The following is a 16955-nucleotide window of genomic DNA, read 5'->3' on the forward strand; positions in this document are numbered from 1 at the left end:
ATCACGGTGAAGCAGAGGTGTCCGCGGCGCCGCCTGACGAAAAATAATGGGAGCAGAAAGCTGAGTTTAAGGCTAGTTTTCGTGATGCACCTCGAACTTTGTCACCCTGCTGCCCTACTTTTCCTTGTAACCGCCTCCCTTCAACATGTTCCCCTTCTCAGAGCTTGAAAAGATTGTTTACTCCGATCTCATTCTCACAAAAGAGAACAGTTATTCTGGCCACACCAATGAGGCGAGAGAATTTCCTAGAGAATGTGGAGGAAAGTCAATTTCTCATCCTTCCCTTGTAGCGTCTACTTCTCCTAGAGCAAAAGAGCCCATGTTCATTAATAATTTGGGATCATTAAAGGGGTCAAGAAACAAGGACTTTTCTAGTGGTGTGGGTGGGTAAGTGTTGGAAATTATTAAAATGTATATTTTTTCAATTGGTAAATAGAAAATAAAATGTTGGCAACATGTTGACTTTTCAGACTGGCCTCTGAAATTCCCCGAAAGCCAACAAGACGTGGGGCCTCTAGTAGGCACTGAGTCCAAACTGTGTTTTTGATAATAGCATATATTCATTGAAAACATCGGAAGAACGGCATATTGAAATGCTGATTTACTTAGTGTATTTCCGAAGCGTATAGTTCGCAAACGTTGTACATTTTTTCCTTTAACTTTTCTGTATTAATAAGGCAAACATCTCAGTTGACCCCACACTTCACAGGCACCGCCTAATACTCGGGGCACGACGCGGAACCCTGGGGCGGGACGGGGTGAATCTCCTGCGTCTTCAGTGCGTCACGTCGCGCACGTCCCACATGCCTCGCGCGTCACGCACGCCCCGCTGGCTCCGCCCCTCACCCCGCCCATCGGCCCGCCCGTCTGCTCCACCCGCGTCCCTCCCACACCGGCGAGGGGTGACTTTGAGCGCACCAGCGCCACCGCTGCCGCGGTAGGTGTCGTGTGGTTGGCGGAGTAGGCGGCCATGGGGAGCCTCCGCGGCCTGCGCCTGGCAGCTGGTGAGACTCAGAATGGGCTGGGGAAGAGGGAATCCTGCGGCTCAGGCCGGGGAATTGCTGGGTTTCTTGATGCACGATGGTTTGGAATTCCATCTTATTAGTGTCAGTAATGAGACAGAGCTAGGGTTGAGCAAGCTGCTGCTAAGCAGACTCTGGAGACTAACCCAGTACACTGGCACCTGGCCCTCTATTTATCCAGCTTCCACCAACATAAGGGGTTCTTGCTCCCTCCTTTCCCTTCTCTTCTGAGCACCTTAATGCATTTGGTATTCCTATAACTTTTTGCTTTCCACCTTAACCTTCCCTATCAGTTATTCTAATTGATCTTTCCTCTCCGCCTCTCTCCCCATCATCAGAAGAGTTTATTCTTGCTATCAGACCACCTGAGTCTGAAGTTTCCCACGGTTTAAGTGTCTGAATGGAAAAGGGGTTTAAGATCCCACAGAATAATAGTAAATGTTTTCTTTTTTTTAACATTTATTTTTTAGTTGTAGGTGGACACAATACCTTTAATTTATTTTTTTTAATGTGGTTCTGAGGATCAAACCCAGTGCCCCATACACGCGAGGCTTTTCCTCTTAGCCACAACCCCAGGCCCAGTAAATGTTTTCTTAAAAGGGAAGGGGCGGGGCTGGAGATACAGCTCAGTTGGTAGGGTGCTTGCCTCATGCACAAGGCCCTGGATTCAATTCCCAGCACCACAAAAAAAAAAAAAAAAAAAAAGAGGAGGAGGAGTACATGACTTTTAAGCAGTCTCACAACTAAGTGCTTTGAATTTCTTGGATTAAAGTTTTATGTACATGTAGAACTTGCAGTTCGTTTTCTCGGTAGACATTTGTGTGGAGGGTATTTTGAAGTTAGGAACTGAGAACTTAATTCCTCTTCTTGGGGAAACCAGGAGAGCCTTGGTATTACTGTAGGGCTGAGAAATTGGTGTTGGCATCTTCACTCCTGTAGGTGCCAGGACAGTTTTCTTGCTCACCTTTATGAACTTTGATGAGATATAATGAGAGTTTGCTTTTGTTCCATGGTACAAGATTATTTAAAAGTTGTTCATTTGGGGGGGGAGGGGTACCAGGGATTGAACTCAGGGGCACTAGACCACTGAGCCACAACTCTAGGCCTTTTTGTATTTTATTAGAGACAGAGTCTCACCGAGTTGCTCAGCGCCTGGCTAAATTGCAGAGGCTGGCTTTGAATTCGAAATCCTCCTGCTTCAGTCTCCAGAGCTGATGGTCACACCCACGACTAAAAGTTGTTCAATTTTTAAAGGAAGAATAACCCCAAAGTGGGCTAATGAGAGAATGCAAATATACATTGTTATGTAAATGAAACAGTGACCAAAAAAAAAGAAAAGAAATTGTGCTGTGTTGAGAGGCCCTGTATCTCCAGCACATCCAACCAATACTGAATGTGTACGTTTCCCAAGCTTAGTATGTAGCCTGCATCTCCATGATGCTCTAGTATAATAATCAAAAAGGTAATGCTTTACATGGCTTATCTTGTGTTTCAGTGAAGAATAGAATGGAAAATATGTTGCACCTGGAGATTATCACTTCCTATAATGCAAAAAAAAAAAAAAGTCCAAATACTGGTATTGATTTCATTTGATTTTGTTAGTTTGATTTAATTCACCTAAAATCTTTTGTATATATTCTATTAAATATTGCGAAGCTTTTTAGCAGGACAAGGGAAAGAATCAATGCTTTGTTTAAAATAAATAAATAAAACAGCCTGTGTGAAAGTGTTTTTGATTAGTCGGAATTCAGATTGATTTTACTTCGTGTCTTGAGATTATTATACTAGAGCATCATGGAACTTCCAAAGCTTCTCTTCAGGCATATGATGCTTTAGAACTTTACTATTGGGAACTTAACTAAGACAGTTCCTTCAGCCATCAAAGAATTATTTATTTTACTTCAGATAGAAAAACTTGAGTAACACCTAGGAGGGGTTATGTGAGCAGTTCTTTATAAATGGTCTGTGAACATATGATATTTTTGTGAGCATTATCATGGGATCTGCTTTATTTTGCCTATTTTATAGCTAAATGCTTAACATACATTATTTTATTTGGTTAATTTCTTGCAGCAGCCCTCTCTGGTAAGTCTTATTAGCCTCTCACCTTTTTGTAAATGAAACAGTTCAGAGGGTTAAGTGACTTGTCCATGATCACTTTGCAAAAAAAAAAAAAAAAAAAAACAACTACAGTGCTGAAGGCAGTGCCCTCTTTTCTGAAATTTGTGCTCTTTGCCATGGCCAATTGGGTCTCATTAATGTGAAATGGAAGAGTCATATAATGCAGATTTATTTGTGAAATGGAAATACACATTCATGTGCAAATGGCTTTTCAAGAAAGAAGATTGATGATAAGCAACCATAACCAAAGGAGTAGCAGATCAAATAGAAACATAATTGAAGCACACTTGACTTATCCACGATACTATTTGGAATAAGCTACTCTTGTCTATGACCATAGTAACCTGAACACCAGATTTTGTCAGGAATAAGGTCCTCTAGGTGAATAAAATTTCAAATAACTAAAACAATCTTTGAAACCATGGACTTTTACATTAATTATTTCCATTAGAAATTTTTGCTGGTCTCCTTTAGCAAACAATACAGACTTTTATGAGCTTGAATTTGTTAATTGTTTTGTATATGTAGAGATAGGTCAGGTTAACTTGCAGTATTCTGGACACCTATGCAGATGAGATGTCTTGTGAACATCTGAATTTTATTCAAGTTTTATGATTATATGCCTGTTTTTGAGAAAAAGGGTCCAAAGCTTGCATTGATTACTCATGAAAATTATGAATGTGGGGCTGGGGATGTGGCTCAAGCGGTAGCGCGCTAGCCTGGCATGCATGCGGCCCGGGTTCGATCCTCAGCACCACATACCAACAAAGATCTTGTGTCCACTGAGAACTAAAAAATAAATATTAAAAAAATTCTCTCTTTCTCTCCTCTCTCACTCTCTCTTAAAAAAAAAATTATGAATGTGAATGAATAGGAATTAAATGGCACCTGATCCACACTGCTATGGATTCCTTGAGGTTAACTGGGTCTATTCTGTTCTTCCTAAATCCTCAGGTCATATTAGTGAAAAATTCGTGTACTGGCCATACATAATATTTTGATGAGGGACTCTAGGAAATATCTTGGAATAAGTAGATATAAAGTGAGTTTTCATACTTCTTTTCCCTTGAGAGTAGAATGAAGTAGATGCAGCTTTAAGGATATTATCTCTTCTATAGGGTGATTATTAGATCAGAATATTGGAATGGCCTTACCAGAATGTTCCTTCACACATTCAGAAAATTTTGTTACCTCAAACTCCATTGACTTGTCAGACTTTAAAATGAATTTATTACAATCATTTTTACTCCCAATGCAGTGGATTGTGGGTTGTGTTCTTGTGAGTTGAACCCACATCTCAGAGCATTTACAGTCAAAAGATATCTTATGTAGTCCAGTTCCCTAATTTTTACACATTTGGTAATTAAAGACCCAAGAAAGGAATTCACTTGCTAAGAGTCACACACAGGTGCAAAGCTGTGACATAACCAGTGTTTCCTAGCTCCCATTCTGATTTTGTTTCCACAGTATTCTGCTCCTTCATTGCTTTTTTTGTTTGTTCTTGCTAACCGACCCTAAATGAGAATATGCCTATTGTAGCCACTCCCATGTTTGGCTTTGCTTATCACACCCCTCAGGTCTTACCAATAGGTTTTTATTGATCACACACTGTGTGCCCTGTTATATTGTGAAAGTGCTTGACATGAATAGACTGCTCCTTTTCCTAGGGCTAGCTTATTGCCATGAGTAAACCAATCTACACAATGCACCCAGACAACCTATACAAAATAATATATACTAACTTCTGGAAAGTACTGCTGTGGTGTCCTGGGGCCAGTTCCTGCCAACATTGTGCATATCTTTTCCCATTTTTTAATTTTAGAATTGAAGTGTTACATTGGTAGCTTGAAATCTGCTATGGTGAGGGTTACTGGCAACATTATAGAACAGGATTTCTCACCAGCCTTTCCCAAGAGCCAGTATACAACTGGCTTCAGGAATACAGAGAAAAGAAAAGATTTGTAAGGGTAGGATTGTAAATTGAAGGCTTCCTTCATTTGACATTTGTCATTGGAGGAGGTGGGAGTAACATGAGCAAAGATAGAGGCAATAATGAATCTGGACAGGTTCTTAGGAAGAAAGTAAGGAGAAAGAATTACCTTGGATTTTGATCAGGAGGTAATAGGTCTTTATGAGGAGTTTGAATTTGTTTGATTTGAATAAAAAAAAAGTCTTCAAGCTGAAGTCATCAAAGAAACATCTTTGGAAAATTGTCAAGACATCTGCATACAAGATAAATTGTTGTGACCTGGAACAGTATAACTGTAATCCATGTATGAAGTGATGGTGGAAATGCTAAAAACGGATTGTATGTAGAAAACGTCTTGAAGAAACAAAAGTTTGGAGGCTTTGAATAATGTAAGGTAGAACTTAAAAGACAAGCGTTTGAGTATAGAAGTGTTACCCCACTGTCAGAAATAAGGAAGTTGGGGAAGTAATCAAGAATAACTTAAAAGATTTATGTTTATTTGGCAGAGAAGATGTGATGTTTTTGGTGTAGGTGGCTTTGAATTGTAGGTGATGATGGGATCCCTTTGTCAAAGACCAGAGGAGATAGGACAGAAAAATATGGGAACCATTGATGTAGAGCTGATTATTAAAATAGAATGGAAGAGAGGCTGGGCCTGGGGCTGGGGCTCAGCAGTAGAGTGCTCGCCTAGCACATGTGAGGCGCTGGGTTCAATCCTCAGCACCACATAAAAATAAATAAATAAAATAAAGATATTGTGTCCAACTACATCTACAACTAAAAAAATATTTAAAATACAAATAGAATGGAGGCCCCTCTACAGTAGCACGCAATAGTGGTAAGGACTGAATCTTGGAGACCTGTCATAGTTTAATAGAAAGTGACAAAGAAATCATTAAAGAAGATAGACCATAGAAATAGGATATGAAGTAAAAGAAGGTGATGTGTAACATAAGAAAGGGTTGAATCCTCATAGAAGAATGAGATCAGTGCAGTCAAATGGCCATGAAGATGGGAAGAGTATAGTAAAATGGGCTCCCGGTGAGTCTAAAACACATAGTCATGTGGTGAAACAGGATTGATAGTGTTTGAGCAATTTTCGTGAAGCTATTGATGGGGAGAAACCTTGTAATGAAATGAAGCGTGGGTGGTAAAATGAAGGTAAAATAATATCTATTATAGATTAAATCACTTGAGCTATGAAAGGAATTTTAGTATTTTATTTATAGGATGTTGACAACAGGTGAATGTTTTGTCCAAGATAGTGGAACCTCAGTGTTATTATGACATGCAGCAGAAATACCTGATATCTACTGGTAGAAGTATAACTTGGTTTCACCTTTCTGGAAAGCAGTTTGTTTTTTATATAGCCAAATCTTTAACCCTCCACTGGCAAGATTCTAAGAAAACAGATAATTAGGAATGTCATCAAAGATTAATGTAGAAGAGCCAGGCATAGTAGCAGGCTGCAGTCTCAACTCCTTGGGAGACTGAGGCAGGAGGATCACTTGAACCCAGGAGTCAGAGATCAGTCTGGATAACGGAGCAAGACCCCCATCTCAAAAACAAAACAAAATTTAGAAAACTGGTCATTGAAGCCGGGCACAGTGGAACACACCTATAATCCCTGAAGTTTGGGAGGCTGAGGCAATTAAAGGGAGAACTTTGATTGCAAGTTCAAAGCCAGCCTCAGCAATGGAGAGGTACTAAGCAACTCAGTGAGACCCTGTCTCTAAGTAAAGTACAAAATTGGGCTAGGGATGTGGCGGCTCAGTGGTTGAGTGCCCCTGAGTTCAACCCCTGGTACCAAAAAAAAAAAAAAAAGAACTAGTCATTGAAACATTATATATAATAGTGAAAATTGAGAACAATTCTAGCTGTAGGGCAAATTAAATTCAGGTTATATCTGTATGTTGGTTATTACACAGCTCTCAGAAGTTTGTTTGTTTAAATATATGGGAATAGTATTTGTGACTTAAGTAAGATACAGTATTTTCTGATGAAAAATGTACATTATGTGTGATAATAGGAAAAAAAGTCTGGAAATAAATACACCAAGTTATTATTTCTGGGTAATAAGTGCTTTCAGAACTTTTTTTGTACCTCTTTTTAGCTTCCAATTTTTCCATAATGAGCAAATATTTTATGAGGGTTTTTGTTGCTGGTTTTTGTTTTATTTTGTTTTTATTTAAGATGGGGTGATGACCTTTGGCAAGTAAAAGGCAGAAGATAGTAAGGAACTAGAGGTTGTGATGGTTTGGTGCAGTGTCCCTCAGGAGAGCCATCACAGATAGAAGGGCTCGCTCATTCACAATGAAGGAAGATTGGTGATTTTCCCAGCTTACAGGGAAAGATGAAAAATCAGATGGAGGTAGAGTGTATATGTCACACATCTGGGATCAACAACTAGGCCTGGAGAATTTCAAATAGCTATTGTGGAAAGGGCTAGAATATTGATGAGAGGAGAAAAGATCATCAAGGAATAGGTCCTTGACCAGTAACTACCACAGTAGAATTGTTAAGTTCCCCCAAGCTTGAAAACTATCCAGGTAACAAAGGCTTATTTATAAATCTTTGTTTTTAAATCCTGTGGTTTTCTTTCTTTCCCTATAGAAACAATGTTACAAATGGTAATAAGGCAGTTCCAACCACCCCCATAAAAACTGAGTTACTCTGTTTTCCTCCTATTATTTTTCTCATTTTCTCTCTTACAGCTATCCTGTCTCCTTTATATTACCCAAACTACAGGATTGTGACACCACCTAGTTTCCATATCCATATCATCCTCTTCTGCTCCCTTTAACCAATTCTTCCCTCCCCCAAGGCCTGCCCTATATTCTGTGCCAAGATTTGTCTTCCTAAAACACCACTTTTTATAATTCCAGCAGCTTTGGAGACTGAGGCAGGAAGATCATGAGTTCAAAGCCAGCCTCGGCAGCTCAGCAAGATCCTGTCTCTAAATAAAACATAAAGGACTGGGGATGTGGCTTAGTGCCCTGGGTTCAATCCCTGGTACCCCAAACAAAAAAACTAATACCACTTTTTCCCCTCATTTCCCCCGCACTGCCTATTTGGCAAAACTCTTTGAGGTGTGTGTGACAGACAAAAGGACTCTTACTGTGGGAAAGCATGGATAGTCACAACATCCACAGCCAGAAAAAGTAGGGCCAGTGTCATCTCAGTAGATTTGGAGTCCCAGAACATCAGCATGAAACTTATTGCAGGGAAGGTTGAGAAAAAAGATGGAGGTAGAGTGTATGTGTCACACAACTGGGTAGCCTGGCAGACAGATCCAGAAGTCAGTGTCACACAGCAGAACACCGCAATCAGTGTTTGAAGCCAGAAAAATGTCCATCCATTCTCAGATTTGCAGACATGAGATTTCAATCCATTCAGGTCTGATCAAAAAAAAAAAACTCAGAACAAGTTAATGTTTGAGGGTACACACACATATATAAATGTATCTATACAAATATACGTATGTTTAGTTGTAGATGGACACAATATTTATTTATTTTTTGTGTGGTGCTGAGAATCGAACCCAGTGCCTCACATGTACTCTCCACCACTGAGCTACAGCCCCAGCTCCTTTTTTGTGAGAGATAATTTTTTTAAAATATTTATTTTTTAGTTTTCGGCGGACACAACATCTTTGTTTGTATGTGGTGCTGAGGATTGAACCCGGGCTGCACACATGCCTGGCGAGCGCGCTACCACTTGAGCCATATCCCCAGCACGCCCCCCCAGCTCCTTTTTTGTTTTTGTTGTTGGTGGGTTTGTTTTGGTTTGGTTTTGGTTTTGGTTTTTGTGGTCAACCTTTTTAATTTGCTTTATGTGGGACCAAATCAGTGGGTTTTTTTATTCTACGTGAGTTCTGGAGGGCATGAAAGCTTCACCTTCCATAAACTATATTAATTATTTCTTCTAGTAGGTCTGTTAAGCAGTTTTATCATAATTACAAAGTTACAGTATTGATTAGTGTATGCATGGGAACTTGGATGTCCCCAGAGTAAGAATACATTTGGCTTTTTTCTTCTGAGAGTTAAAATTGACTGTGATTCACAAAACACATTTTCCAAGTTTTTTCCTCACATGTACCCTTTCCTATGACAGCAAACATACTGGTCATATTCTATTTAAGTTTTTAAAGGATTAAATAGACATTTGTGGGCTAATTGGAGAAATTCCTAAGTTTTTACATTGATTAAAAACTCTTTGCATGGGACATGGAAATGGAATTGTTGCCCCAGGAATAATTTCTTCCAGCCAAGGTCATGGTAGTGTGGAACATTATAAAAAGGGAGTGAAGTGGCTGAACAGTCTCACATCTCTGTGATAGGATCTGTTGTGTGGGCTATGGTCATTCTTTGTGGGATAATCAGACACATGTTTACCCATGAGGGTAGGCAGGTGCTGTAGATGAGGGACATAAACAGAATCTCTTTTTTCCAAAGGGGATGAGAAGGTAAGACAACTATAGGACAGTTCACTGCATGTCACCAAGTACTGGGTAGTGTGTTAGAGAGTGCATGCTCTGTAAAATCTGAAAACTGGGCATATTTTAATGCATTCCACAGGAACTCCAAACTTCCAGAATAATGGATTACATATGGATGTGTGGAAGTTAGAATTCAGGTAGAGCTGCTTTTTCTTCCATAAATTAACTATTAAAAAGAGGGATTTTTTTAATCCATCCAGAGACAAAGGTATCAAGCTTTGCAGATGTACTCTGGTCATTAATATAGCCTGTGTTCAGCAGGGACTACAAATGGTTGTGTTATAGAGGAGCTTTTTTCAAACATGGCAGCACATTAGAATTATTGAGGAATCTTGAAAATATGCCCAAGGTGGAATTTAAATATGCTCCCAGAAGTTGAATTTAATTGGTCTATGTTGTGCCTGTGCACTGAGCTTTATTTTATTTTTTAAGATACTCTGGAGATTCCAATATGCAAAGTTTGAAGTTTACTTTTCAAGAGCAGTGCTTTTCAAACTTTAGGATCTGGAGAGCTTATGAAAACAGATTTCTACTTCCCAGTCTCAGAAAGTATGAAGGTTTGGCGTGAGCCAGAGAATCTGCATTTCTGTGAAGCTCCTAGCTAAGGCTGAGTAGCACTATTCTAGAATATGTGGCATTGGTCTGGCACATAGTAAGTACTCAGCAGCTGTTGAATGAATAATGGTGTCCATTTCCATACCAAAATCTAATATTCATGAGTCACCTGGCTAGCTCATAAAAAATGAAGATGCAGATTGTATAGGTCTGGGTAGGAAGTGAGGGTCTGCATTTCCAACAAGCTGCCAGGTGATGCCAGCTACACGTGAGGATATCAAGGGGCCTTAAGAGTGTGACAAAATGTATGCCATCATTTTCCCACCTCATTTCACCAAGGTACACTAGTCAGATGACCCTCATCTGTACACTCTTGGTCTACCTGGAGTTGTTCCCTTTTCCTACTGTGCCCCACCCCATTCTTTTCCTCTCCCATTTCAGGAGTATATTGGAGTGCAAGTGAGAATAATATTTTTTGTAGAGATAACATCAAATTCTAAATTTTTAAAATATAAAATATATGTTAAAAAGAGATATCATTAGTAACCAAGTACCTATGATTTCAATTTCCAGAAAAGCTGCAGAGAGAGTACAGAGTTCTATAAACCCCTCATCCAATTTCTGCGATGTTAACATTGTATATAACCATGGTGCATTTGTCAAAATTAAGAAAGTAAATATTAGTTCATTACTATTAACTAAAGTACTAACTTTATTCAGATCTCATCAGTTATATCAGTGATGTCCATATATCCTTTCAGGATCCAATCCAAGATACTATATTGCAGATAGTTGTTATGTAAGAAAATTTATCCCCTCTCCCCATTTATTCATCTTGTTACTTATATTACTATGGACTCATACTTTTTATGTGGGTTTATAGTCTCTTATAACATTATTTTCTCAAGTCTAGTTTAGGTTCTTTTTTTTTTTTTAAAGAGAGAGTGAGAGAGGAGAGAGAGAGAGAGAGAATTTTTAATATTTATTTTTTAGTTCTCGGTGGACACATCTTTGTTGGTATGTGGTGCTGAGGATCGAACCCGGGCCGCACGCAAGCCAGGCGAGCGCGCTACCACTTGAGCCACATCCCCAGCCCCTAGTTTAGGTTCTTTTAGATCAGTTTCTGTGTCCCTTCACATGCTTCTATCCTTTTGTTTTTTGAATACTTCCTTACGTTCTGGTACTAAAAGATGCTGTAGGCTCTTATATTTTCTCTGTCCTGGTGTAGATCAGCTATTTCTCTCTAAGGAGCCCTGATTCAATTTGCTAGGAAGTAGGTATTTAGAAACTAAGTTCTGCCGACTGGACATTAGCATTGCTATTAAGTGTTACGGATTCCAGGCCCTTCCAGTCACTAGAGCTAAGAAATATGTATTCCCCAGCATCCTGGTTGTTGTTTTAAATTTTTATATGTTAAGGATCTTTGTAATGTATAGTCTTGAAAAATTTTTTTAAAAATAAATACTGCCAAACCTCATAGCAACATGTTACTTGCAGCTAATCTTGACAATAGGTTAAGCAAAACTAAATCTGATAATCTTCCAAAGTTCCCCTTTTTTCTCCAGCGTTTACTGAAACTTCATTTATCCTCACTGATTCTCAAAAGATTTGTCATGTCCCATGTTGCATTACTGTTCTCCAGGAGTATCTTAAAGTAGTCTGGGTGGGGAGCATTCTCATTCCTGTCCTCTGCCCATTCTGAGGCTGGAATGGATTTTTGTAGAAAGAAGGGAACTACCAGGAAAGAAGGCAATACTTGAGCCAGCCTCATCCCAGTTAGCCATATATAGCCAGGAGCTAGCAATAATATTTGTAAGGCACTGGTTTTCTAATTGTAAGAACCCACACAAGCAAAATCAGCATCACCTGGGACAGTGTAAGAACCATACTTCTTCCATCCATACCTATTAAATCAGAAACTGGCAGAGTGGTCCAGTAATCTTTTTGTTGTTGTTTCTTTATTTTTATGTGGCGCTGAGGATCGAACCCAGTGCCTCTCACAACTAGGCAGGCATTCTACCACTGAACCACAACCCCAGCCCAGTCCAGTAATCTTTATTACGAGTTCTCCAGATGATTCTTATACATATACTAAGGTTTGAGAACCTCCACCCTTAAGATTAGCCAGCCATTGCTAATCATAGCCTTAGAGAGCTATGAATCTTTAACTTGACTTCCTGCTAGGGCCCTGGGGACACGGAACTGGTCAGTCAGAGACAAGCTGCAAGAACAGCCAAAAGGTTAAAGGACTATTTTTCTTTGGGTTCCTATGTTTTTAATTGTGATCTACCAGAGGATGGAAAATTCTGTCTTGGATGTTTGGGGCAATATGTTCTATCTCAAAGAGATAGAAACTAGAGCTTGTTTATACTTTCATTTTGTTATAAAATAAAAACCAAGATCACAAGTACTTCATGACTGTTTTTAATGATAAATTTTTAACATTATTCTTAAATTGGTCATATGTCTGATTATAATTAGATCGTATTTGCATATATTTTAATCATATTTTTACTTTAGGGAGGTAAAAGTTATTGGCATGCAGTAAGAGAAAGTTGGGAGATATCTTCTGATCTAGGTAAACCTCTCATGTCTTCAAGTTTCTGCCTGCCACTTTTACCCACGTACCTCTGACCTCAGATTCTAATTCTCTTCCTATTATTTGCTCTTTTCCACTCTTCTCTTTGTCCTTAAAATCACTTTAGGGCCTTTGCACTTACTGTTCTTTCTGCTTAAAATATTCTTCCACCAAATAGTTGCATAACTAGCTCCCTCACTTCCTTCAAAAGTGACACTCTGAGAACTTCCCTGGCTACCTTAACTAAAATTTCACATGTGTCCATCCCCTTTCTAGACATACAAACACTTCAAACCCACCTTCTTCCCCACCCCCAGCACTCAGAATCTGACATAATGCAATTTTTTCCCCAGTAGAATCTAAGTCCTTCTGGCTCAGGTTTTTATCGCTTGTTTTTATTTACTTATTTGCTTATTTATTTATTTAGGGAGGAGTACTGAGGATTGAACCCAGGGGAATTTTACCACTGCTCCATCCCCACTCCTTTTTATTTTTTATTTTGAGACAGGGTCTCTTGCTAAGTTGCTTAGAGCCTTGCTAAGTTGCTGAGGCTGGCCTTGAATTTGTGATGCTCCTGCCTCCATCTACCAAGTTGCTGAGATTACAAGCATGTGCTACTGTGCCCAGTGATTTTTATTCTTTTTGTATTTTGCTTAAAGCAGTGCCTGGCATATAGTAGGTATTCAATTATTAATTTTTGAATTAATATCTCCAGTACGCATATCTTCAATATAATTGATAGTAAGTGTACGTGTTTATATGGTTTTGTTTTGTGATTTTATTTTTTACTTTATTATTATTACCCAAACTGCACTCAGTGGCAGTTTGTCTTCTCTTCTTAACAGCCTCTGTTCCATTCGATTCCCCTAAACAGTTCTAATTAAGAGGGATGGAAAAGGGTAACTATCTAAGGAAATAATTGTTGGTTCTTTCTCTGTTTTGTATTTGGAAAGCAGAGTCCTTCTAGCATGCTGCAGGTTAACCTTGCTCCTTTCTAAGTGCCTGCCACAGAGAAGGAATGGGATAGCACAGTGTGAGACGGTGCCTTGTAGGTCACATTAAAACGGTGGTTTTCTGATGAAGATGAAAAAGTATTAGAGATGGATGTTAGAAGTGTTTAAACAATGTAAATGTATATAACACCACTGAATAGACACTGAAAGGTAGTTTAAATGATACATTTTTTGTTATGTATATTTTACCACAATTTAGGAGAGAAAGCCTAGTTGTTCTTAAAGTGTAGTCTAAAACTAATAGTAGCAGCATCCCCTAAGAACTTGTTAAAAATGTAAATTCCCAGCCAGTACAGTGGTGAACACCTGAAATTTCAACTTGAGAGACTGAAGCAGGAAGATTCCAAGTCTGAAGACCGCCTTTGCAATTTAGTGATACCCTTTCTCAAAAAAGCAAAAGGGGCTGGGTGTGCAGTTCAGTGGTAGAGCGCCCCCTGGGTTCAAACCCCAATATCTAAAGAAAAAAAAAAAGAAAGAAAAGCAACTTTCCTACCTCCACCACAAGAACTGTTGATTGAGAAATTGCAAGTGACTGATATGCACTAGTTGAGAATCACAGCATTCAATAATTTTGTCTTAATCCTGAGAGATATGAAGAACTGTTGAAGAATTTCATGGATTTTGTTTCTCATGTCCTCACAACTGCATAATTATCATTGCCAGAAATTCTGGCCACCTTAGAGATAAAGTAAATTCTGAAGATTACTATTTTAAGTAATGTGTTAATGAACTTTCCATCATTGTGATAACATACCTGAGGAAAAATATCTTGGAGGAAAGATATATCTGGGCCCACAGATTCAGAGGTTTCAGCCCATGGTTGGCTGACTCCATGTTTTAGGCCTGTGGTGAGGGAGAACATCATGGCCAAAAAAGTATGGTAGAGCAGAGCTGCTCACCTCATGGCAACTGGTAAGTGGAAGCAGGGGGAAAGGGAAGAACAGGCTGGGTGGGGACAAGATATACCTCTTTAAGACCCTCCCCCTTTGGCCTGCTTCCACCAAACTAGAACCCACCTCCTAATGGCCCGTTCAGCTATGAACTTAACAATGGATTAATCTGTTCATGAAATTAGTGCCTGATCCAATCACTTCTCAAATGCCATACATTTGAACATTGAGGCATTAAGAGGACCAAGCCTTCAACATATGAGTCTTTGGAGTATACTTTATATACAAAAACTAGTAATTTTGAAAAATGAACTTAACCATAGAGTGCTTGATGTGTTTCAAGCATTTGGCAGATAATCCCATGTATGTTTTTCCATTAAACCTTCCAGTCAGCCCTGGTGCAGTAAGTATTGCTACATTTAAAATAAGGAAGCAAGCTGAGAACAATTATAATTTATCTACTTTCCTTATGGTGTCATTTGCTTCCCCTACATGGCACTGATGTTGTGGTTACCTGGACCCAGGCAGAGCTCTCAGGGATCACAGACCTAGAAAATGGAAATGAGGGGCTAGAGTTGTGGCTCAATGGTAGCGTGCTCGCCTAGCACACATGAGGCACTGAGTTCAAGCCTCAGTATCACATAAATAAATAAAAAAGATATTGTCCATTTATAACTAAAAAAAATGGAAACGAATAAGGTCTTTTATGGAAGAAATCAGACTATGGTTTAACTTCCAGTTTTTACACCAAGATTCTAATTTCCAGTGTGTCAGGGTAAAGACCTCTGAAAATTCCATTCCTACAAAAAAGCAAGGAAAACACTGCCAGAAATTATAAAGAAATCAGCTGTCTCATAACTCTGAAAAATAACCAGGGGCTATGACAATCTGAGGAGCATTTATTTTTAAAAAATTACTGAATCATGGTAAGAACAAGTCTTAAGAAGTTTTTTGGTTTGGGTTTTTTTTTTTGCAGGGGTATGGGAGGTGAGTACCCTGGATTGAACTCAGGGGCACACAATCACTTAGCCACATCCCCAGCCCTATTTTGTATTTTATTTTGAGATAGGGTCTCACTGAGTTGCTTAGTATCTTGCTAAATTGCTGAGGCTGGCTTTGAAGTCAGAAGTCAATCCTTCTGCTTCTGCCTCCTGAGCTGCTAGGATTACAGGCACATGCCAGGCTCTTGTGAAGTTTTAACTTGCCTTATCCCTGTCTCCTCTCAGCTTCACAAATCCCAATAGTTACAAATATCAGCAGTCTGGCAGACACTGAAGAAGGTAAAATGGGTTTGGAGCTCCTCAAAGCCCCAGTTCCAGAAAACGCTTAGTGTCTGATCTCTGTGATGACTCCCTAAGAACCTCCACTTAAAGGACTTTTTCACTTGACTTAGATCTTCCTGTTTGCAAACAGCTTCTCCTGAGGCTTTTATTGAAAATGGCAGCATTTACTTAGTATAACATAGGAAGGCAATAACCACTGGGTCAGAAAGGAAGCAGTTGAAAAATTGGAAAGCAAAATCTGGGGAATAGATTTCCATTTTGACATTGAAAAGATCTGACATATTTCTGGGATGGAATATTTGCAAGATTGTGAATGTGCTCTAGGAAAGACCTGAGAAATCCGTAAACCTTCACCTCTGACTCATATCTAGACTCTATGCAAGCAGGAATTAAAGGCTAAGTTATTATTGTAAGCTGCCTTCCTATGGTTAAAAGACTTGCTTCAATGCACCTTCAAGAGTCCTTCAGCAAAGGCTGACAAACTAATTTGTAGGAGGCATTTTATTTATTTATTTATGTTTGTAGGAGGCATTTTAAAGTCTCTAATTAGCTGACCACTAAGCTCAACAAGTATTTCTGTGGCCAAATATACAGCATGCAAGGGAATACTATGAACAATTATATGCCAAAAATTACATAGATAAATGGACACATGTCTAAAAAGACATAAATTACTGAAAAAAGAAATAGAAAAATAGTAAAAAAAAAGAAATAGAAAATCTGAGAAGCTCTATACTGAATAAAGAGATTGAATAGTTTTAAAACTTCCTGCAAAAGCACACAGTAACAACAACAACAAAAGGCCCAAGCCCAGATCATTTCAGTGGTGAATTTACCAATCATTTAAAGGAAAATTAGAATTAATCTTCCACAAACTCTTCAAAAAAAGATATGTACATAGCTCCTGTCCAGAGCGGCTCCCGACACTACAATGACGCAGCCACATCAATGTGTATAGCAATTCAATTCACAATAGCTAAACCATTGTGAATTGGAACCAACCTAGATGCCCTTCAACAGATGAAT

At 39.0% G+C, this 16955-nt stretch overlaps 1 protein-coding gene across 1 annotated transcript in view; it reads left to right on the forward strand.

Annotated features, from left to right (window-relative positions):
* The first annotated feature begins 885 nt into the window (after positions 1–885).
* The window catches only part of Fam162a (family with sequence similarity 162 member A), a 28427-nt gene continuing 12357 nt past the window's right edge, over positions 886–16955 (forward strand). The window contains exon 1 of the mRNA XM_026394386.2: positions 886–1004. Within this exon, the coding sequence (XP_026250171.2) occupies positions 971–1004 (34 nt within the window). The 5' untranslated portion in view covers positions 886–970. The remainder of the gene's footprint in view (positions 1005–16955) is intronic.

This window comes from Urocitellus parryii, chromosome 2, assembly GCF_045843805.1.
Source record: "Urocitellus parryii isolate mUroPar1 chromosome 2, mUroPar1.hap1, whole genome shotgun sequence".
Classification (NCBI taxonomy): Eukaryota; Metazoa; Chordata; class Mammalia; order Rodentia; family Sciuridae; genus Urocitellus; species Urocitellus parryii.